The sequence below is a fragment of the Lepisma saccharinum genome, chromosome 19 (assembly GCF_977018435.1).
Source record: "Lepisma saccharinum chromosome 19, izLepSacc3.1, whole genome shotgun sequence".
NCBI lineage: Eukaryota > Metazoa > Arthropoda > Insecta > Zygentoma > Lepismatidae > Lepisma > Lepisma saccharinum.
The window spans coordinates 68,565,777-68,591,014 of NC_139247.1; the positions used below are offsets into that span (position 1 = coordinate 68,565,777).

The 25,238-nt window shown below is 40.3% G+C and overlaps 1 protein-coding gene across 1 annotated transcript; it reads left to right on the plus strand.

The window, feature by feature from the left end:
- Positions 1–25,110, plus strand: LOC146003050 (uncharacterized). Its single transcript, XM_083141213.1, has 12 exons — positions 1–90; positions 3,789–4,075; positions 5,169–5,261; positions 6,716–6,817; positions 8,734–11,311; positions 13,910–14,134; positions 15,522–16,298; positions 17,914–18,177; positions 19,123–19,326; positions 20,781–21,092; positions 22,664–22,915; positions 24,653–25,110. The coding sequence occupies exons 2-12, from the start codon at positions 3,831–3,833 to the stop codon at positions 25,049–25,051; spliced, it is 5,451 nt and encodes a 1,816-aa protein (XP_082997339.1). The 5' UTR covers positions 1–90; positions 3,789–3,830; the 3' UTR covers positions 25,052–25,110.
- Positions 25,111–25,238: the final 128 nt, after the last annotated feature.

Sequence of the window (25,238 nt, forward strand, 5' to 3'; positions counted from 1 at the left end):
TGCAAAAGTAATGTCAACAATACAATTTGTCGAAAATGTAAATTTGAAGTAATGAATAAATCCATATAGGCCATTGGTGTTGTCTGCACCGTAAGTAATACAAGCATGTATAGGGAATTATTCCCTGTAGCGTCGGACTCGGTACTAGATTTTCTTTTATTTGCGTCTCCTCTGATTTTCTTGTAGGTAGTAAATAAAGTATGATTTTTTACAGTATCAGAGCATGTTTAACAAGTTGCAGTTACAGTCTAATTATCCTTTAGTTATGAGTTTATAATAGTGCTCTGTAACAATCAACGGGAGGTATTTGGCTTGGCATCTACTATATCAATAGCTTTTGCATTTTTAAACGTTTTAGAAAACCACATAACACGGACTTGTATCTATTTGGGCCTCAAACTCACATCTGCAGGAAATTACAACCTCCTATTTTATGAGACCTTGTACACACCATCAGCTAGATCTCGTCGACAAGGGTCGGCGGAGTGGTTACGTCGCCAGGAGTCCCGGGTTTCAAATCCTGACCTAGACATGGATGTTTATGAGTGTCTATACATCAATTTCATCATATCATCACTCATCCCCATCTTCGCAAATTAGCCAAAAGTGGCACAAGAAGAAATGAAGCAAATCAATCAATAAATCAATCGTCGACAAGGTAAATCAGTTGGTGGTGATGCTACAAGCGGAGGAATAATACAGGACAAACAAGCCCATCTGAGTGGTTAGCACAGTGCAATATGACTCCAGTGGCTCCGAGTTCGAATCCTGGATAAGACGTGGATGCTTGTGTTTGTCTGTCCTGCAAAGAGTAACAATGAGTATCAGTACTGACAGAGACGAGTACTAGCAGCCATTCCTTAACAGGCGGCAGAAAGGGGATCATATCATCTTCACTATCGCCGACATCCATAATGATTACTTTATGCACAGACAGGCGAATCGGGACAGGACTTTCAATTTAAAGTGGGATCGGAACTAGGGTATCGAAACCGGAAAACATTGTTCACAAGGCGACCACATTACCATCACGCCATCCTGGACACCTTCAGAGCCTTTATAAATTCATATCTGGTGATAAAACTGCGGAATTAAAGGCGGCCAGAGCGTGGTGCTGATCACATCTCATCCACAAATGTCCGAGGTTCTGAATGTGTGAGGTCTATCTCCACATTTCCCACATGCTTTAGAGCCATGTTCCAATGTTGGTTTGTTGGTTGATTTGGTGTTTTAAGTCCACTTTATGCACAGTAAGGCTTATCGGGACTGGACCTACAGTTTAAAGTGGGATCCGAACCACTTGTACCTCCACCGGGTATCGAACCTGGGACCCCTTGATTACAAGGCAACGACGCTACCACTGCCCCATCGGGGAGGCCTACATGTTCCAATGTGTGATGTTACCTATTATCTTATGTCAATAAACATGTGGCTTAAGTTGATAATTTGACTACTTCGATACTTGATTAAACGTACAAATATATACGTATGTCAGTGGTGTATGCTGAGGCAATATGAAAATAGGATTATTGAAGATGTTACTTGGTGAAAATAATACGGAATACTAGCTGTTGAATATGATAATTTGGACAAATTGCTAACTCCTGAAGCATCATTTTATTGCACATTTTAATCAATTTCTCTTATGTATCTTAATATCTGGCCTTCAGGCTTCTTAGGTATATAGTCTAACTAACCCAGAATATATGCTCCTTAGTGCCATAGAACTTAGTACACTTTATAATTCTATACCAATGAAAATGTCATAATAGTGCATATATGCTAAGCCACTGGTTTCTAATGCTTTAAGCCTCCCCGATGGCGTAGTGGTAAAGTCTCCGCCTTGTCATCAAGGGGTTCCAGATTCGTTACGCAGTGGAGACACATTGCACAGTGTTACCTGTTACGTATCCCACTTTAAACTGTAGGTCCAGTCGCGATTAGCCTATCTGTGCATAAAGTGGACTTGAAACATCAATTCAATCAATGAAATCAAATGTGTGTGTGTAATATACGTATAATTACATGAAACATTAATTACGAAATTTCCGCTGAAACCGTCGTTGCAGCTCATCGTAGGGAACCCAATGTAGACGCCATGTTACAACGGCAATGGTCAACAATGTGCCTGAAAATCACGCTGTAAACAAAGAAAAAGGAATGAAAATCCTAAGTTGGTTGAAACACGAAAATAATTAGATCTACTTGTTTTCTGGACACCCTGTATAAGGCCATTCCACGAAAAGTGGTCCTGCTCCATGTTAATTACAAAATAAATTAATATAAACATTATTATTGTTTTTAATTGCATTAAGGTTTACATGTTTGTGAATGCATATAACTTGCACATTTCACCAACAAAAGTTACCAGCATCTGTAACCTTAATACACAAACGAAGTAAAAATTCGTTACATTTTTAAAGTGTCGCACACGTAACGCACTTTTGTTAATGCTGTTCATGCATCTAGCCTATGCCGTCATACTTAAGTCTTTCTCATTTGTTAGCAGACACCATAAAGTACTTCATAATTCTATGAAATCAATAAATTATGAATATTTTAATCCAGTCTCTTGTCTAGAACCTTACATTTTGTGTGTAAAATGTCACAGACTTAACGCTGGAATGACCATATAGTAAATATCCTTATCCAGGGAAATATATACGTATTACTTTGCACATGTGTCTCGCTTCGATGTTTAATCATTCGATTTTTATGAATTCTGCAGCAAGAAACATGTTGAAGTAAATCGTACGTATAAGTATTTGTAATTTGGGATACAACGTTGTGGTTCACATCTTCCAGACAGTGTGGTACTAATTCCGATAGCTGGCGTACGAGGACGCAACAAGAAAGAGGAGACAAGTGACATCTACGCCTAAAGTACGAACTACGTGGACAGTGGATTGCCGTCAGCGATGTCAACCCTAGGATAATTAATACTAAACCTTGCACAATTTGAGCTTTGTTGGTACCTAGCACCCTGTGTTTGCATAATGGGAAAAACTAGCATAATATGCAAACTTGCTTCTCTGGGAGGAGGAGGGGGTATTTTGAGAAATTAAAAATAAAATTCTATCCAGATCTTATTTCCGGTCAAGCAATATGCTTTCCCAACACACTCGGAGGACCAGAAAACATAAACTATAGTCCGGGCAAATTATTCTAATAGTGGATCTCCAGTGGCAACGCTATTAATTAGTGAAATACATTCAAAGATGCAAATGCGTATTCTGTCAAATCGCAAATTGAGCCACAATTTATTGAGCTGGTGTTTTAAGCCCACTTTATGCACAGTAAGATTAATCGGAACTGGACCTACAGTTTATAGTGGGATCCGAACCACCATGGGCCTCCACCAGGTATCGAACCCGGGACCCCTTGGTTACAAGGCGACGACGCTACCAGTACGCCATAGGGGAGGCCCTTGAGCCACAATTACATCATATGAAATTTATTATTATTATTATTATTATTATTATTATTATTATTCCTTTATTTCTGTAAACTAGTAAGAGTGGTAGTGAATTAACAAAAACACTAATAAAGAATTAAAATGATGGTATACATATTATGCATTGTAGAAATTGGACGTGAATGTTTGTCTGGCCATTGATGTGCTTAGTATTATTTAATTATTAGAGGTACAGTAGAAGAATGTTATTCTCAATATATTATGTTACATCGTACATCCGTGTAATGTTGTATTATTTTACTAGACTTAGTGCTGTATTAGGTTGTATACTGTGCTCAGCACTTAAAATAAACTATTATTATTGTTCCCTCAGGTGGTCATGTTTTGTGCTACGTAATAAAATTATGACGTGACCATGAGCTTCAGCAATGGCAATATGAGTGGAACCGCGCTCAGTCGGCAGACCAATGACGGTTCCTCCAACATTAACAGACGTCCGTCTTCGCCAGTAGGGAGGAGAGGCGCCTCACCCCTTCGCGAGACAAGGGACCAATCTCCAAGGACGCCCCTCCAAGGGAATCGCAGCTGGGCTTGCGAGACTTGCAAAAGGCCGAGGAACAGATCAGGTGGTGCTGAATTCTACAACTCTGTGGAAAATAGGTATGACAAAGGAATTATTTTGATTGGTGTAATCTTTTAAATCAGTGGCCTTCAACCTGCGACCTCGCGTCTTTATTTAGCGGCTCGCTAAAGCCCGAAATACTTAATGTGTTTTTTTCTTATCAAACTAACATGCAACACTGCTTCATTATGCTTTTTTTGCTGTGCTGAAGTGACTAACCCCAATTCAGAACTTGTGACAGTGTTGTTGGCAATAGTTACCCATTCTATTTTGTTTCATAAGAAAAACAGTACAGTAAGTGAATGTACATTGAACAATAGTAATTATTTGTAATGTTTCCACTGCCACTGTGAATGTAACTGAAACATTGACTGTTGGTAATATTGTAAATGTATATCAGAGAATTGTTTCAACTAGGACCTGGCAACACCGGATCATAGATTGCTGGACAGAGAAGAAGCCGCTGTGTTGAATTCCGTGCCTCGGACGTTCCTTCATAATCAAGTATTTTTATGTTAAAGTACTGCGAAAGCCGACTTCAATACTTCTATATTTGTTTAGTGCAAAAATATATTAATCTATTGTGTATCATAGGCTATTATTTCTTGTGACTAGTAGTTTTCCTCATTGTATAAGTTCCAGTGTTCGTTTTTACCATTCAACTTGTACTCGCTGTTCCGAAGGGAGTTAGTCCGGTATGGTTTTGTTGAATATTACAGTCGTTCATACATAAATACGGTTGCAATTGACGACTACCGTTTTAAATAATACTAATTTGTATACAGTGATATTTTCTCGTTTTCATTTTAAATAAATATACATAATTCAAAACGTTGTGTGTCAAAGTTTGTTGTAGTTACACTTAATGTCCAGTTGCTCTAGTCAAACTAGTCCTATAATTTAAAGTGAGATTCGTTAGTTTTTCACACACGATTGCTGTGAAAATTGTAACAATGAAGAAACATGTTACTTCCTATTTTCAATTGGAAAAAAGCACTAATGTTTTAGATCATGGTTAGATCCATGCGTTTTGGGTATAAGAAGATAACCAAGCAGTCAGATTTTTAACTTATCATTTTAAGACTTTCACTTGTTATGAACTGCATTTAATTACAGTAATTTTCTTTACAGAGAGCTTAATAGTCCTTCGACTCAGTCGCTTCAACAGAAACCCCGAGGGCTTACTGAAGAAAGGCTTTCTTTTCTTTCAAAACCAACGAAACGGTAAGGATAAATGTATGTATGGAAGAATGTATTTGTACGGAACATTAACACAACACAAAACTTTTACAACATTTATAATACATGTAGCCATTTATTTCTCTAACGGAACTTTCAAAATTGTATAGCATAGCATTGTTATTGACATTGAGATTCTAGTGATTCTGAAGCAAGTTCCGGTTCAGGCAAATTGGACTTCCGTTCGCCATGTTAAATTAGGCAAAACCAGCAGAGATTCATAAGAGAGGGTAAATAACAGCGGAAAATCTCGGTAATAATAAGTAACACTGTATAGAGTTGCGTGCAAAAACTTTATTTCTTATGTTCTATAATATCTAAGTTGCTGTAAATACATCGTTTCTACCTTGCTGGTTCCATTGCAAGTGTGGAAAATACCACATTGGGCTAGGAAATGATAAACTAAATGTTGACGTAATGTAATTTTTACATGTACCTGAATGAAGGGATGGGGGGGGGGTTAGTTTGGGTTATTTCCGCTATTGACAGATACATTTATAGAATGCGACAAATTTCAACTCGTCCATTAGTCTGTTCGTTCTATTCGACATATCCTCCAAACTGTAACCACATTTTAGAGATATTTGTAATTGTATTTGAATTTTTATTTTAGGCTTTTTTATTCCACTTTGACTAATCGCGACGATGAGGATCATTGATTGACTTGGTTTATATTACTTCGCTTTTCTGTTACTTTTCGCTAATCACAAAGATGAGGATGAATGACGATATGAAGAATGGACACACACAAAGAACAGCCATGTCTAGGCTGGGATTCGAACCCGGGAACTTTTGCGTCGTAGAGAACTGAGATACTTCGCCAAATAGGTCGGCTACGATGCCGATAAGTGATGATTAGATTAAATTGATGAAGAGACAGCTGCAAAGAGTACCATGTCCTTCCCAGGACTGAAACGTGTGAACTTGGGTGATCAAATCGAAATTCGACCCTTTACGTGCTCGAGTACTGAGACGGCTGCATTTTAGAATATGCAATTCAATAATCTAGTATTTATCATGTGTAAGTATAACGAGGGATACACATAACAAGTAAATGAAATAATATCTCGTACACCTGCACATGCATTGTTGAATTAATCTGGTACATTCTTGACATTGGTGAACAGATTTGGTACGGCTTTAAGAAGCAAAAACAAAATTAAAGTGAGGAAAATGCATATAGATTCACCTGAAGAGAAAGACAACAATATAGGAAGTATTTTCCTAAAAACCTCCTATTTTATCATTGAAAGACACTTGCATCTACTTTATGGCACTTTGGAAAATAAATCTAATAAATTTTTAAAGTTTGGTGGCCTAGTATAGCCAAATATATATATATATATATATATATATATATATATATATATATATATATATATAATATTTATTCAAGTTATTCAGAATTAATTATATTAGTGCTGTATATTTTCTTCCAGCCACTTGCAGTTCACCAAAGAGAGATACGGTTATGTTTTGAACCACAAAGTTATCAATCATTTGAATTCGTTGATGGATATCGACAAAGATTCGCAGAATAGGTATGGATTTTGATTTAAGCGGTATGTACTCGAGTGTAAATAAAATGTTAGTTGCAACTCAAGTACACAACGTGTTAGATACTTGATCCGTTAAGTTGAACACAGTATTGCAGTCTTTTGTACATGTTATTTCTTTTTATGCACAATACAAAATAATTATTTTTCTGAAACGAATAAGAACTTAACGATGGCACTTGTCTAGAGCCAATCTAGTTTAACATATCTGTGCTTTATAATGATAAAATTTTACAAATGTCATTAATGTTTCGGACATACGATTTATGTATAATTATTAACGTTGTCTTCTTTTTTTGTATTTCTTATTCTATTCTTAGACGTTTTATTGAAATCGGCGTTAACACTCTGAAGGGTGGGTGACAAAATTGGTCAATATGGTAATTTAAACGGAGTTCAGTCTTCTCTAAATGTGTTGGTCCAATACATTAAGCGCATCATTGGTTTGGATGACATTAGACCACTACACGAAAATTTAACTATAGGCAGAGTTTTAAGACAAATTGTGGTTCCATTTTACAAGATAAGATTAATAGTCGCATTATTTGAACATACGCTATAAAAGAAAGTGTCTGCACCCCCTCAACCTCCAATTTCATTCAGAATTTACCGTAATGTACCTTCGCTTCTTCCGGATAATGATCCTGAATAGGACATGGGGCAGCCTAAAGACGGTTAGTCCCTTAGTGTTGAAATCCACATTAACTGCAGTCAGAGGCAACGTAGTATGGCTGCGTTTCTGTTACATTTTTCTTATTGTGTGAGAATTGTTTTGGTGCGGGTAAGAGTTCTGAATTCTTCTGTGACTTTCACTCGGTTTTACGCCTTCATTCAAGAGATATGGCATTATAAAATGCCGTTCCACGTTGGCACTCACAGCAAGGATAAATCTGAATCTGGTTCATAAAATTCGAATGGCAAATTGTAGCGTAAAAACATGGACAAGTTGTGTCATGAAAGACAGCAGTTTAAGTTGACTCTGATATCTGTGCATCGTGAAAAAGCACAGAAAGACAAAGAACTGTTCATCAACAAAATGATAGATGTTTGTGGAAAGGAAGCAAGTCGAATACAGTTTCTATTTAAATAGTGCACCCAAGTCTGAACTTGACAACAACGCCGCAGTATTTTCAATTCAACCAATTTTATGATTTCTAACACAATAATACTATTAAAAGGTGAAACATGAGTTTTTATGACTGATGGTAAAGATGTGAAATCTTAATCTGCCCTGCAGTGCTCGAATTGGAAGTTCCTAGCTGGGGGATAGGTGTTATTTAGCTCAATTTGGGAAAGGTGGAGGAGGCTTGTATGGATCAACATGGAGAAATTGCAGTGGATGGAGGTATGCCTATGCAATTTATCCTAGTGGAGGATGCTTTACGGCAGTTTTCTTAAGTGGGAGATAGCATCACCTCACGGCCTCCACTTTGAGCACTGCTCCCTTCCCCCCAAAAGAAAAATCCTTCAGGGGCCCTTAACTCGGGTCTCACTTATCGCACAACACTTGAGCAACCTTGTGTTCTGACGTCACGGGAGAAAGCTTTTTAATTTTAGGCTAAGTGCCTACGCTGTTAGGTTAGGCTAGCTATGTTTAGTTCTCTTAGCTTAAATAATAATTTGTATTTATGCTAATGGAACCTAACCTAACCTCGTAAGCATTCCTCGTCTGACGTCAGAACACAAGGTAGCAAAACTGGTGTGCGGAGAAGAAGACCCCCTTGACTCACTGGCTTGTCCACCATCTTGATTAACAAATGACTCGCGTTGACCACGATGTAAAAGCTCGATGCGGTGATGGTAGACACTTGTCTCTTATAAATAAAGCATTCTATGTACGTCAGTATGAGTTCAGTTCGTGGTCACGCTACCACGGCTAACGTGTTCATAATTAATTCCAGGAAGAGAGAATCGTCGAATAAGCAGCTGGACAGTTCGACGACGAACGTTGCTTCTGCAACGTCTCTTCAGTCTTCATCTGCAAAAAAGCCAACCTCACCACCGCCGTCAGCTAGGCGCACAAGGAAACCACAATCCGCAAGCAACCCTATGCCGGATCTAATTCGACGCGTGATCATCATCATTCTGAAACTTGTAACATTTTTCGACGTCAGGTCCTTCATAAAACACGATAGTCGATTGAGAAGAATGGCGGACGTTATACTTGAAAGACTGACGAAACAAATGGACAGTACGGATATTTTAAAATATCGATACGGCAGAGAACATCTTTTCGTGTTTGTCGCCAACAAGTTCGTGAACTGGATCGAAAGTGTACTGTGCAAGGTCGAGAGTTCCGGCTTCGACAAGGAACTGGGAAGGGTGGTTCGATTGAATTCCCTAGAGCGACTTTGCAAGCAGTCACGTGATAAGGATCAACCCGGAAGGCAAAGCACAAAGGTGGCTACCCAACAGTGGGCGTACGAAGTAGGTGACGTGTTCTTTTCTAACTTGATGAAGTTGATCGACAACTGTCCGAAGCTTAAGTTGTCTAACCGTATGGAGAATATGGCATCGTACATGGCCAACAAGCTGTCTCTGATGTTCAGCGAATACATCACTACTGCTGACGACTTGCAAATGGAATCAGTCGAGCAAATCATAACATGCGTATCGGTGAAGATAGCCTATTGGTTAGAGGGAATTGCAATTGAGGCCGAGAGAAGAGTGGTAACCCTAGATGGAATACATATTAAACAATTTAAGATTGATCGCAGTGTCAAGGGATTGGAAGGTTCGATAATCCAGAACCAGGTATTTTACGGAAACAAAAATAACGAGGATTCAGAGAAAGTGGAATTTATGTTGGAGTTGATAAAAAAACTCGAACAGTCACCTCTTCAGCAGATTTTTGAAGGTTTCATTAAAGACGAACCGGAAGTGCTTCTGGATGGTAGCGAGATCCTGCGAAAGATATCAACAAAGATAAAATATGATTCAAAAGGAAGGATGATAAAAGATTTCACCGATATGAAACTTGGACAGAATAACCGACAGGAAGCAACAAAGGCAGATACTGGGAGGGGACCTAAAGATGACAAAATAGAAAAAGAAAGAAGAAGTCCGAATAAGGGAATTGACACTAAAGAAAAAAGTAAAGTTGTTAGCAATAAATTAGCTGAAAAGAAACATTCAAGACCTGTTCAAGATGATACGTCAAGTAGAAATAGCAAGCTGGTGAACGAGAACCAATCGCTGGAGGAGAAGTTGAAGAAAATGCAAGAGAAAATAGAAAAATTGGAAAAATTGTCTGCTGCTGCTGAAAAGGCATTTGATGAGCATGAAGAGAAAGTTACTCAGAAGAAAATAGTCTATGTGGTGAACCGAAAGAAACCTGGAAAATACCATTCACCTGCGAGGAAAGCAAATGATGCTGCTGATGATAAAACTGTAGGCAAGACAGATATTCCAAGTAAAGTTCCATCAAGTTCTAGCAACAATTCTAAGAAAGAATCGGCTCAGGAAAATAAGGAAAATTTGGATAACACGGCTGTCACGTTAGCAACGGATGCTAGTGTGAAACCCGCTAAGGACGCGGTACCCTGTCCCAGTAGAAAGGAGAAGCAGGTAAAACCAAAGAAGGACACCGCACCTAAAAGTAAATTGGATCCACAACTGAGTAAAAATCCAGCATCGTCAGAAGGGAAGCAAAGGGAGTCAACCAATCATCAAGGTGTGAAAAGAGTGCGGGACGAAAAGAACAGGACAAAAGGCAACAAAGGAAATCAAGGAAAAGGGGAGTTCACATCAGCAAGAAACAATACAGTTATCATAGAAAATAAATTAGTTAAGCAAAATGAAGAACCTGATAAGTGTGTACAAAACGCCAGCAATGCCACTGAAGAAAAGAGAAAAGAGTTAAGTACACCAGTGCAGCCCGCATATTCAGTAGATGAGGAAGTACAGACCGAAGATGAACCCTTGTCTAGAACAAATACTAAGGAGCCATTGGTGGACGATGAAAGGGAACGAAAAGAGAATCGCTACCATTGGGACTATATACGTTCCTGGCTTGAAGAATCGTCAAGAGAAAAGTCTCCAAAGGAAGAAAGGATAGAGTCTGACAGGGTGTCGCTCGTCTCCAAAGGGGACTGTACAGATATAGTAGCGTCTAACAAGGAGATTGAAGCCTCTAAAGAAGACAATGATCTGCTGACGGCCTTCTCCTCGATGAAAGAGTGGGCGTCGTGGATGGAGAGCACTGTCGAAGCAGCTCATCTCTGGGCGGCCTGGATAGGGGCCTCTGTAGGGGTTGCAAAGGAAGACTTGAAGTCCGGTCAGATGGAGAACTGGGAAAGGTGGAGGAAGCAGACGCTCCTTGCCGCCAAACTGTGGTCGGAGTGGAAGCAGAAGACGTGTTTCGCAGCTGCCAAGCAACTCTATAAAACTTCTTCTTTGGATTTAAGACTTTCCAAAGAGAAAAGTTTAGCGATAGTTTCGTCTGAGAAAATATTACAACAGTCCGCATCAGTTTATAAGGTAAGGTTCTCCTGGTAAAACAGCAATTGTTATACAATCGCGGTACAGTGGATATCATTCTCAGTAAATAGAGTAGATCGGGGAAAAAGCCATCCCCTAAGGGATTTTGAATTTTTGACAAAATGTGTGAAACCTTTCTAATCAAACTTTTATTGACTGAGATAAACTGGAGTTAGTAGAATACAGTGGAATGTTAGTTATACACAAATAAAAAAATGTGTATGTAATACAAGTAAAAAAACATAGTACTGCATTTTGGGATTTTTGCCCTAGGCCTGGGGAAAAAGTCCCCAACACACTGGGGTAAATGTCCCCACGTCTAAACAGACCTACAAGTCTTCAATTAGGCTAACAATGGTCACATGTGAATTCACCAATACCTTAATATATGCTGAGCTGCCCTCATGCCACCAATCCCTACCGCGATGACACTGGATTCAATCTACAGCAGGGGGATCTGAAAATGCTTCACCACAACCAGGACATGTATTCGAGTCATCTGATGAGACCTTTTTGACTACCTTTATTGTGTTCGTTTTGCGAAGTAGTTTTTCACCGGACTTGGCTTTTTGCGTGCTTTCCTTTTCGGTTTTTTTGTTTATCAAGAGTAGATTTATATGGTGACTAACTAACTAACTAACTCCCTAGCCTTCTTAAACCCGAAGGTTCATGGCTGCAGCAACACAGGCCTTCCATCTGTCCCTATCTTGAGCAAGTTCTATATACTCTTTTCCATCCCTACCGATTTCCCTTAGGTCCATCTCAACGTTGTCCCTCCATCTTCGTCTTGGCCTTCCTACAGGTCTCTTACCATCAGGTTTCCCAACAAGAATCATGTAAACTCCTCTTTTCTCTCCCATTCGTGCCACATGGCCTGCCTACCTAAGTCTTCTTGATTTAATTATTCTAATAATATCTGGACATGAATACAAATTATGTAGTTTTAAATTATGTAACCTTCTCCACTCACCTGTCTCCTCATCCCTTTTAGGTCCAAAAATTTTCCTAAGGATCTTATTTTCAAATACTCTCAATTTATGTTCCTCTTTCAAGTTTCACATCCATATAATACTACAGGCAAAATTACTGTTTTATATATTTTAACTTTTAGTTTCTTAGATATTAAACGAGAAGACAAAAGTTTATGAAGAGAGAAGTAACATGCATTTCCTGAATTAAACCTACTTTTTATTTCCTCTTTAATATAATTTTCATTTGTTAATATTACTCCTAAGTATTTGAATTTGGAAACTGGTTCAAACGAGTTGTTATCAATAATTAGATTTTGATTATTACCTAACACTTGGTTTCGGCCTCTAAACATATATTTAGTTTCAGATTTTTTTACCTACACATCTTCGTTTATTTTTTCTGTAACTTGTGGAAGCGGTCGTATTTCCCTTGGTAAAACATGGTGTGACGATTGTGATGTTGGAGACTTTTCGTCTTCGTCGCTCGATTGTGTGTCTGACAGTAAGTGAATGGGAAACCTTACCCCCGAGTGTCTGACTCCTACAATCTGTTTGGTGGTGTCATCTAGCGATGAGGTTGGGAAGCATGTTGCACGCATTGAAAACAATTAATGGTCTTTTATATGTCACAGTCAGGAGTAGTTGTTTTAATTAAGTTAAATAATGTTTCTACATGTTCCCATGCTTATGTAATATTACATCAACCAAGGAAAAACGTATCTTACCTCATAGTTGAGTTGATTTTATTTGCTTCTGTTCCAAACTGCGTCAATACAAGGCGGCCATGACACTGTCCTCTGGTAGGTTACAATGGTGCCAACTGTGTTTCTTTATCATACTATTATTACGAATTAGGACTTTTGCCCCGGTCTACTCTATAAGCCAATATACAGGGTGATTCAAAAGTCCCTTAACACCCCCTATAAAATGTAAAGGAGTTAGGTTGGGTAGAAGTGGTCATGATCAGGTTAGGCCTAGGGGAACCATATTGGTGTGTTTCAAGCGGACGTCCGCCATATTGAATTTCACTCAAACTTTTTAAATGGGAAGGGGGCGATGTGATATATCAAATCGGCCTACAATTTCACGAGAAATGCAATGGTGAAGTTTTCTACGACGTATCTTTAACCAGTAAAACGTTATTAATAAATGCTGGTACCCATTTCCGCCTTTTTGAGGTGTCAGAAAAAAAGCATTAAATGCTTCTAACGCGTTAATATGGCATCAAGATCATACTGACGTCTAGGGAGAGAAGTTGACGTGCCATTCCACACGATTTTAATCAGCTACATCCACGAACAGTTGAGCATTATGAATGGCTGTCTCCAACAATTACAGTGTGACGCTTCCATTGGAATGAATGGTTCTTCTCAGTGAGGAAGCTAATGTTTATGTTAATGGGGAAGTTAATAAACAGAATATGCAATATTTGTCATCTGATAACCCATATTATCAACAATTGTTTATAAACACCTGACTGTGCAGGTGCTGTGCATGTATTCGGTAGTATATAGCTTCAAAAAACTCCGCAATATGCCAATTTGGTTGAAGTATTTCCGTTGTATTCCCCGATCGCTCACGACGAGTACTGGGATGGTACTCTTATCTTCTTTCCTGTTTTTTTCAGAAGGATATTACGGAGAAGGAGAGTTGTATCGTTGCTCCTTCAGTGTTGAACTACGAAGACTATGATGAGGTTTCGACTGGTGAGATTGAAGACTCTTATTGTAAAGCCACGCAAGCCACAGGCGACGTTACTGAGGACCACAGCGATGGCTGCAACGTCGCCTCCGCCACAGAAGAAGATAAGGTCAGGAAGATCTCCAGCCAGTCGTCCTGTGCAATAGACAATGTAAGTAAAGAAAAGTTGCAAATAAAAATATAATAAAGGTACGCATAATCCTTCTTTCTTTAGTCAGAAGTAATAGAAGTTAAGCGACGAAAGAAATCTTCTCAAAGGAAAAAAAAAGCGTTTTTTTATAAAGTTGTAGAGTGTATCTTGTTCCTGCCTTACAACTTTGAGAACCTAATTATGTGATTGATTGAGTTTGTGTTTCAAGTCCACTTTATGCACCGATAGGCTAATCGGAAATGGACCTACAGTTTAAAGTGGGATCCGAAGCACCCCTGAATTACACCTAATTGAAATCTCAACCATAATAAATAGTTGTTGCGTCTTGTTGGCTTATATGCACTATTGGGTTAATCCAGATAGAGAACATACAAGGGCGAATGGTAGCAAGGAGGCAGTTCCCTTTAAAGGTACCATCACAACCTACACCTGCAATGATTGAGGGAAAATATATTAGTTGTTTTCATAATAATGTTATCATTTCACTTCCCTTACAGTTGTATTGTTTGTTATTTAGCGCCACTTTTCTGCCATTTTTGACTCATCGCGATGATGAGGATGAGTGATGATTATTTGAAATCGATGAAATGATACTCGCAACGGACAATATCGAGGCCGGAACTCGAACCCGGGAACTTCGGTGGGATATCGAAAGCCGACCACTTATCGTTCTGGGTACCTAGCAGCAGGATTCTGTTTCCACCATCTTTACGTATAGATATCTGTGACGGAACATAGGCTTACGTAGTCAGAACACTATTGCGATTATCTAGACAACAGTGAAAAAAAACACAAGGCGATTCACGTGAATTCCCCAGAAGGAATTCTAATCAGATGTAATTTAACGGCTTGGTTGGCGGCTGCCAAAGGTCCAGAGTGCCTTTATGTTGTAGTTATTGATGTTAATTAATAGATTTCAATTTTTAAATTTTTGTTATTTAGCATCGTTTCTCTGCCACTTTTGGCTAATCGCGACGATGAAAATGCGTGATGATATGATGAAATTTATGAAGGGACACTGCAGAAACCACGCAATGCCGCCTTCCGTGGTGTAATGGTAATCACAACGCGCTCCGACGCCGGGGGTCTCGGGTTGGAATCCTGGCCTGGGCATGGGTGTTATTTGCGAGTGTCCCTTCATCAATTTCATCATATCATCACTCATCCTAATCTTCGCGGTTAGCCAAAGGGGGGCAGAAAAGCGAAGTATAACAAAACAAATTACATCACATCGCAAAGATCACACAGGCCGGGATTTGAACCGGGACTTCTGTCGTTGTTGCGCGCTGTGCTAATCTCTCCGCTGTTAATTCATAGATATGAGTTAACCAAATGTATGCATTTAGATGATATTAGATCGATACATGGCTTAAATCCTTTCTTGCAGGATGCAATTGAGCATGAAAATGAGACCCATAAAAAGGATGTGTATTCGATGACGTCAACTATTTCGGCTACAGGGGTTGAGGAGACAAGCGAGAAGCGCAAAGATTGTGAAGGACCAACATCCTTGGAATCGATGGCTTTGACGTCTTACATACACTCCCCAGTCTCTGCTCGCCGCCGCTGGCCAATGCCTTTGGAGCAGCAGCCCCCTCTGGTGGTCGCCCCGGAGAAGCCTGTGGTCTCCAATGTCGACATAGAAGCTACCGCCTTGAGGATGCTGGCCCAGGAGAACGAAAGATCTGCTCCCAAGAGATCGCCAATGCATCTGGGGACATCCAACGCTCCTAGGAAGTCTTCTGGTCGAGACGAGCCAGCAACGTCATTCTTGCCGCAGAGTGAGCATCCCGTCTCTCCGGAGACCAGGCTGTCGACGATCTCAGAGCTTGCCATGAGCCTGCAACCCGACACGAGGGTCAGATTGCAGGTACCGGAACCCCCGCCTGGTCTCCTGGCGTCCGCCTCTGGAGACAATGACTGGACCACAAGGAGGGAATCCTCGTCGTCATCGGATGACTCCCAGAACGGATCATCTTCCCATCTTCTCATGTCCACGTCCTCGGGAATTGTGTCTACTCCACCAGTCATTTCGCCCGATGACTCCATACCAGAGCTTGCAAACGTGGCCCCGTTTCCATTCATACCACGCGTGAGGCGATTGGACAGCAATGAAAATGTGTCTGAGGACAGTAATTCAAATCTGGCTGTCTCAAGAGCGAGGGTAAGCTGTTATGTTATACGACTCTGAGCTAGCGCAAGCATTTTTTCCAGGGGGGGCTGGAATTGCAAAGCGGAATACAACATATTAGCGTTCTACCAATTGGGATGGGCGAGATCCACAACAAAATAGCCCCGTCTAATTCGCTGCACTTTTTGACACTAGGTGTAGTGTAGGTGTGTCAGGCTGGTGGAAGGAAATGACGTTCAACCAAGTAGACGAATAGCGGTGTTCAAGTTCAGAAGATTCAACTCTAAATGTTAGATTAGTTAGCACGCACCACGTGACCATACACCACACATTACACCGCTCCAGAACGTAGTGCAAACGGTGCATACACAAAATACACTACTTGACACCAAATCAAGGAAGTAGACGAGTCGGTGTTGCACAGTGTAACCAACTAGACGCGTGAGTGCAGAGAGAGTCAAATCGTGCAGAGAACTAGACGGGGCTAATACAGAGCATTCCCTGACATTCGCTACGAGACTCGGCGGCAAGCGGGCCGGCGTCAGCGCTTGTCTTTCCCAGTGAACGGGGTCCGCGACAGTCGCACGCTACAGTTCTGTTTTTTTTTTTTCGCTCTCCCTGCCTTCGCTCTCTTTGCCTTTCTGTTGACGTTGCAGACTGACGCCAGTATAATCCTCCCTCTGATGTTGTGTTGTGTCCGTGTGTTGAAGATTGTGGCTTAATATGGCACCACAAAAGTTTACATTACAACAAAGGATTCCCGTTACACATAGGACCACTATATTAAACCTCGTAAAAAAGTTTAGAGTAACAGGGTCAGTTCTGAATAAAAGTGGAAAGAAAAATGGGGAAATCTAAAAAATAAAGTATACAAAGACAATCCGCACACCATCCGTGAGTTAAAAGAGAGTATTGTACGAGAAATCGGGAGAATTACAGTAGACGAACTTGCACGTGTAAATGCAAATCTCCTTCGGAGATGCCAGGAATGTGTTGCAGCAGAGGGACATAATTTTCAACACCATCTGTAGTCAAGGTTAGTACACAATATGAAAACTGTAATTTTAATAGCCGACTCTAGCGACTGTCGCGGACCCGTTCACAGGGAAAGACAAGCGCTGATTCCGGGCCGCTTGCCGCCGAGTCTCGTAGCGAATGTCGGAGAATGCTCCGTATATCATAATTCCCATTTTTAACGTTTGTTTTAAACGTCAGGTGTCATTTATCACTTTGGTTTTTACTCCAGCCTCCGTTGCGTCGAGGTTAGTTCACTGTGCTACGACGCCAGGGGTCTGGGGTTTGATTCTCGGCCTGAACATGGATGTTCTTTGTGAGTAACTGTTCATCAATTTCATCATATCATGACTCATCCCCATCTGTGTGAATAGCCAAAAGTGGCAGAAAAGTGAAGTAAAATTAATCAAATAAGAAAAACAAAAGAAAGATTCCTTGCCCTCCTTGGGAAAGAGTTGTTTGTCCCTCCTGGAGAAAATTTGGTTCTCCCGTCCTAAATAAAATTTTCTATTCACCTCCCCCCTGGGTACGCCCGTGAAACTAACTGCAGTTTATGTTAAAGTGGTTCCTGACTTATTTACAATATTTAAAGTCTGACTATAATATAATTTACTAACGGAAAAATTATTTCTAGGACGATTCACAGAATGGAAGGAAACCTATTGAGAGGCAAATATTATCAAAATGCATGAAGGAGGAACAGAAAGCAAATTCAAAACAAACAAGCGAGGATAGACGCGGAGCTATGGGAAACAAATTCCCTCAGAGAATTGAAGATGATAACAGGCCAGAGAGCAGTTCATACAGCAAGGACCTGGCGTATAAGAACACCCGTCCCCTAGTCGTGGAGAAATTTACAGGAGCACAAGCAATCACAGACCCAGTGTGTTGCATTCAGGTAAATCAATTATTCCACGTGCGGAGTTACATTTACTAGTGTATTTTGCTAGTTAACAAATTTCCTGAAAGGTAAAATTTGTGTTTTAATTTTACTTAATGCTCAGAGTGTCTAATCGAAACCGGACCTACAGTTTTATAGTGAGATCCGAACCACTGTGCAATATGTATCCTCCACCTCAATGTTTCCAATAATACTCATGGTAATAATACTTACAAATTATTAGGTTGATATGGTATTGTTAAAAAAGATATGTACAAATCAATTCTAAAGAGATTACTTAAGCTTATCTAATGTGTATCTTACAAAATAGATATCTTCCTACAATAATATTATTAGTTTTCCCTGAAGGGTATCTTTCGAAAAAGGAAGTCCTGGTTTTATATGCATGTATGTTAAACATACAGTTAGGTTAACAGTGGTGGAAAACATAAGCATAGTATGACGAGAAAGAGGGAAGTGTCGGTGGCCTTTATAAGTACCATCCCAGTCTTCCTCCCGGACATCATTAAATACTAAAATACTGAACGCAAGAAATGAGACAGATTTCATATTTCCTTTCTCCTTTTTTCATATACCTTCCTTTCTCGTTGTCTTTTCATATATTTCCAGGGATCCTGTGTTGTAATCCCGGCTTTGGTATGGCTGTTCTTCGTGTTTGTCCCTTAAACAATTTCATCATATCATCACTCATCCTCATCTTTGTGATAGGCAAAAGTTGCAGAAATGCGAAGTAAAATAAACCAAACGAATCAATCTCAATAAATTAAAAAAAAAATCACCACTCATAATCGCCTGTGTGAGACTAATTCTTTCTTTGTAACACATTCTTTCAATTCTTTGTAACACATTTTCTTCACTATTGCATGAACAAATTCCACATTTCGACTTTCCACAACGAATATATTATTAAATAGAGATTACCAACTCATCTTTTAATTCCAGGATGAAAACGAGCTTCCTGTTGTACTAGAAGAATCAGGGGAGAGTATGGGATCCGAAAACGAAACCACCGGAAGTCCATTAGACACCGGGGCCAATAATGAAAATTACGATCCGTTCATGCAATTATGTTCTTCGAATGTTCAACCCCGAACTTCTGATAAGAAGCTTGCGTCGCTTAGTTCCTTTCCAAATTCATTAGCAGAGGTAAGTTAGGTTCATACCTTATACATGGCTTTTCTTTGTACAGTCAGCGGTAAAAAAAACGGGGCACATACATCCTGAAATACTCGTTTCCCTGGTGTGTTTCCTAATTAGTGGATTTTAATAGCAAATTTTCAATGGCAAATTCTGCCACCGCCGTAGAGTTAGGCAACACACATAACACCGTGCAGGGAATGTTTCAGGAGCTAGGTGTCGCATTTTTATTGCCGCTGACTGTACAGTCAGATGCTTATATACTTGAAAGCATGTGCATATGCATATGTATAAACTACCCTGTTCTGCTTCCAATAGTGTTAAAATATTGTAGCATCCTCATCGTAAGACGTTAGTCTAACAATTGGTTCGTACAGTCAGCAGCATGATTGCAATTTAAACATGATAAACGAACTTCGTAAAGGGTGACACTTTGTGAAGGCACGAAGTATCAAATTCCTCCACGCATTAAATGCGTCACTGAACTATTGTATTCTAACGAGGCTCTGGCGTCTGGAATCGTAGCCAGTATGTTCCTCTGTGGAGCCTATGTTGTTTCTGTGCATGTGTGTTTGTGATTGTCTTTTCATCAATTTCAATTTATCACCATTCATCTTCATCTTCACGATTAGCCAAAGTGGCAGAAAAGTGATATACAATGAATCAAATCAATCAATAAAAAAATGTGAAAAACGGCATTTTCCACTCTTACAGGCAGGCAACTCAAATCTCACTGAAGTATACCTTATTGCATAACATCTAAGGAGTTAAGTTTATATAGCGCTTATGATGAGTCCCTTCTTCTTGCGTTTCACATACCGACTGTTCAAGAATAAGTATGTTTCTCCATCTGGGATAGTACCAACTATTGACGAAATAAATCATGATTATAATTAAGACAATAATATGCCGACCTCCGTGGCGGAGTGGTTAGCACTTCGCACTACGACGCCAGAGGTCCCGGGTTCGAATCCCGGCCTGTGCATGGGTGTTTGTGAGTGTCCATTCATTAATTCCATCATATCATCACTCATCCCTATCTTCGCATTTAGCAAAATGTGTCACAAAAGCGAAGTAAAATTAACTAAATCAATCAATCTCTGTGTGTGAAAGGGAGGGGAGAGAGAGGAGAAAGGATGGGGAGGGAAAGATGGAGATGAGAAAGTACGGAGAAATTGATAGAGAATTGGAAAGTAAAGAAGAAAGGAGGAAAGAAAGTTTTTTTAGTTTTAAATTAACTTTATGCACAAGAAGGCTAATCGGGACTGGACCTACAGTTTAAAGCGAGATCCTAACAACTATGTGCCTCCAACAGGTATCGATCCCTGGACTGTTAAATTACAGGGGGACATTTTTACCATTACGCTGAAACAGAGAATTTCAATGAGAGAAAGAGAGAGAGAGAGAGAGAGAGAGAGAGATCTATAGCATGTAATCCCTGAGTTAATTCCTTCTTTCTCCAGTTCCAGCGCTGCTCGCTAGAAGACCTCCTCCAGCAAGTTGACAAGGTCCTGAGTTCAACCAGCAAGGACTCGAAGGACTTCTTCTCATTGTCATCCCTGTCTCCCAGTGATTCGTGTCTGTATCCTCCTGACACCCAGGAAGACCAAGGGGATGATCCAAATCCCAGCCACCTGGACAACTCCTCTCCAGTTGACAGGAACGACAAAGACCAAGGCAGACAATTCGACTTCAGCTGCTACACCGCACTCTGCAACACCATTTCCCCTTTCATAGCTCCGAAGAACAGGGACCCCTGTATAACAGTACGTGAGGTAATTAACTTCCGTAGTTTTTACATTCTGTCACTTTTGCATCATCGCGACGATGGTCATGAATGGTGATGAGCTGAAATTGATTCGAAGACATAACATACATGCATAGACAGGCAACAACAAATAGCTTTGATTGATTGAATTGTTCTCTTAAGTCCATTTTATGCACAGAAAGGCTAATCGGGAGTGGATCAATAGTTTAAAGTGAGATCCTACCCACTGTGCAATATGCCTTCACCAGCTATCAAACCCGGGACTCTTTGATTACAAGGCGAAGACGTTATCACTAACACAAATAGCTCAAAGGATTATACTGACTGTGTGGTGAGACGCCCGAACTTCGTTAGTCTGCAAGAGTTTCATGACGATCTTTTTCTCGAGTCTATTCTATGCACAGAAGGCTTATCGCGACTAGGTCTACAGTTTAAAATGGGATCTGAACCACTACATGGCTCCACCGGGTATGGAACCCGAAACCCCTTGACCACATAGCGTTTCCGATCCCACATTAAACAGTATATCAAATCCCGATTAGCCTATCTCTGCACAAAGTATATTTAAAATAAACTTCGAACTTTTAAAACAAACCGAGTGGACAAAATAAATGATTGTTACTCATACCGGGTGGTCCAAAAGTCCCGGAACGGTCACATATCGTGAGAAATACACATCGAATCGGAAAACGAAAAAATACGTGTTGAATAAGTGAAAGAAAGCCATTCAATGATATCATACTTGATTCCCCAGCCCCAGGGGACCTATCAATAGAGTATATGGAAAGGGGGGTCTACCATATACTCTATTGAAAGGTCTTGACGTGCAGATTCCGAATCTGCAATTGCATTCACTCTAGCTCAATTAGGGGCAGAGCGTCCCTTTGAATTTTTTGGGGGTTTTATGAAATTTTCACTTTTTTTAAAATTTAAAATCGCCATATCTCCGTTCCTAATTGAGCTAGGAGGATGGTTGATAGCTTTGGACTCGGAATGAAGTCCTCTTTCCGATTCAACAATACAAAATGGAATTTCCATTTAAAGGTTCACGGTTGCCTCCCCCGCCACATTCCCAGGGGTGGGGGTGGGGAAACAAGTGTGATATCATTGAATAGCTTTCTTTCACTTATTAAACACGTATTTTTCGTTTTCCGATTCCATGTGTATTTCTCACGATATGTGACAGTTCCGGGACTTTTGTACCACCCGGTATATATCTCACAACCGCTGTGGTTTAGTCGATAGGGCGTCTGACTGTTTGACCTGGGTTTGATTCCCGAGGTGGATGATCTAATGTCGAAATTTTCCGGCCTTTTCCACGCATAAAGCAGCTCTGGGTCTCACTCAGCCTCAAATTACCACTGCGTCTACATGACAGCGGATAATTCACGTTTTCTAACACAATTGTGTTTGTATTTGTCGTAGAGTTTGAAATTCTACATCTACGGTTGCATTTTATCTATAATATTGTTACCAGTGACGTTAAATTCTGCAATGGCGTTACAACCTCAAGCCACATCAGGCACAACCCTTTAATTACGAACGACTAGAAACACAACACATGCTTTTTCTTCACAGGATAGAGTCGTGGGATTACCGCCGAAACAACCATCAGGCAACAAGATATCCCGGTCACCCACATTGAGAACCACATCTGATCCAACGTTTCTTCGGGTGTCCTCAGGAACGGCAGAGCGTCCTGAAGGAGCAGGTCCTGGGAACCAGGATTCCAAGGATCAACAATCGTCTCTCCTTTCCGTTCCTTCAAGGAGATCTGTCGCTTCCAGAAAGTCCTATTCGTTGCTGGTTGACGAGGTTAGCCCTAAAAGGGTAAGTACAAATACTAGACCAATGGTCTCAGAACATTTTCTCCCATTCTCTTGATTTTACGTACAGTCAGCGGCAATAATAATGGGTCACCTAGATCCTGAAATACCGGCTTTCCTGCAATGCGTTGAGTGTGTTGTCTAACTCTAAGGCGATAAGTCAACTTCAATGAAAACTTTTCAATAATAAGTTCGGCTTTCGCCGCGGATTTAGGCAACACGCATAATTCCATGTATAGAAGCGGGTATTTAAGGATCTAGGTGTCCAATTTTTATTGCCTGTGACTGTACTTTGTGTCACTTTTTTAAATGTGTTGCTTTTTGTTTAAGGGGCGAAAGCCCCAGGCCACATTTTCACTTATATCACTGGCTGCTGCGTACCTGCCTTCAAATTAATCTGCTGGATTGAATCATTTGGTTTATTTTACTTTGCTTTTCTGCTTCTTTTGGCTAATCGCGAAGATGAGGATGAGTGAAGATATGATGTGACTCACAATAAAACACTCATGTTCAGGCCGGGATTCGAACCCGGAAACCCTGGTATTCTAGCGCGCTGTGCTAACCACTCCGCCACAGAGGTCGGCTAATCTTCTGGAACTTGCCTCAGTTTTATAAGGGTACAAGACAAAGTGTGCGTTTTCCAAGAAGTACGAGGAGTTACATCCACTTATTGAGCTTTCAGACCGACGAGACAAGCGACAACTGGCAAGTGTCGCTTGGAAACGAACCTTCAGAAGTAAATGCAAACTTTCGCACCGGAGTGACACGACATGCTTCGAGTGCAGGTTGTAGGGTGTGTGTCACTAGCTGGGATGTTTTCTCAGTTCCTTGTGTGGTGCCGCTTTGGTCTGTTGGTAAGTTTTCAAACCCTTGCGGCTAAAGAGGGTTTTGCACCGAAGTGACAAGCAACAGGGTGCACATTATCGAGAAAACGTCCCAGTTGGAGCGACAAGCGACACGTGCAGCTTGTCATGTCACTTCGATAGGAAACGTTGTTTTCATTTCTGGAGGTTCCCCTCCAAGTGACTCATGTATCTTGTCGCTTTTCGCTTGTAGCTTCGGTCTGAAAGCTCCCTTGGTCGCGCATGCGCAATGCATTCCTTTTTTAACATTCTGGAAGACTGTGTAGCTCGGCGCTTGAACCCTCTTTTGAAACCCTTGTGTCGCGTGTCACTTCTTTAATTTGCAATCGAATTTTGAATGAAGGACAGTCCATATATTATATATTTTATAATATAATGTAATTTCTTAATAATTGATATATATATATATATATATATATATATATATATATATATATATATATATATATATATATATATATAGTGCCTTCTGTCTGTCTGCTCCTTCCCCTGCACCAATCTGCAGTGATTTCGTACCCTGCTGTACATCCTCAGCTAGTAACGTTTTTACAATCCCCCCTTAGTTGTTTCACCACGTTAAACCATAGAACATCCACCAAGATAACCCCAAGGCTCGATCCATCACTCCCCAGCTAATATTTTCCACTTCAAATCGGTGCTCTTAACAGCAAATAACTAAATGGGAAAGTTTGAATGAGATAACCTGATTTTTTCTGATACAGTGCTGCACTTTGCTTTCTGCTCATATCAGGACGACAAATAAATAAGCCAATTTGCCAAATTAGTATATTTACAAGGCATTTAATAATAAAAACGAAACAAGTGAACGCAACGTGATGTCAGAATAGAATAATTTAATACACCATAATGTGTTTCAGGTTAATTTTGAAGAAACTGAGATGTTACGTAAAGGTTCGAAAGGGTTCATCACGTTTCCCGAAGTTACACCTCACGACGACAGGGTGTTCACAAATGTAGACGGCGTACCGGTTGATAACGATAAATCCGAGTCCAGGCAGGAAGTTCAAACAACGCGCAAGAAGGGAGCAAGCAATACGTGGAAGGTTCGGCAGAAAGATGCTACCCAACGCACCGCCGAGAAAAGGGCATTGGAGATTAGAACTGTACAGAAGTTCAGCAATGGACCTCTACTTTATGAAGAGGAAAGCGACAGTGATAGAGGATTTGTCTTCGGGGCTGCATTTGGAGCGTTAATAGCTTTAATCATAATCTCACTGCTACACAGATTTCACCTTTCGTTACTGCCCAAGTATTAACTCATCTGGTGAATTTAAATCTTTTGTGAGGTAAGCTTCAATATTGTTGTCAACAGATGTGAAACGAAAACAGTAAACTATTAGTACTTTGTATTCTTGCAATGTTATTTCAGCCATGGGCGTAACTTTGGAAAGGGGGGGGGGTCGAATCGGACTTCGAGCCTAACTTCTTGCAGAATCGAAAAGT

Bases quoted from the DNA above. Each gene is read 5' to 3' on its own strand.
- LOC146003050 (XM_083141213.1), top strand. From the start codon at position 3,831: ATGAGCTTCAGCAATGGCAATATGAGTGGAACCGCGCTCAGTCGGCAG. The intron at 21,093-22,663 runs GTAATTAACTTC...TTTTCTTCACAG, and splicing joins CCTGTATAACAGTACGTGAG to GATAGAGTCGTGGGATTACC. The intron at 22,916-24,652 runs GTAAGTACAAAT...AATGTGTTTCAG, and splicing joins ACGAGGTTAGCCCTAAAAGG to GTTAATTTTGAAGAAACTGA.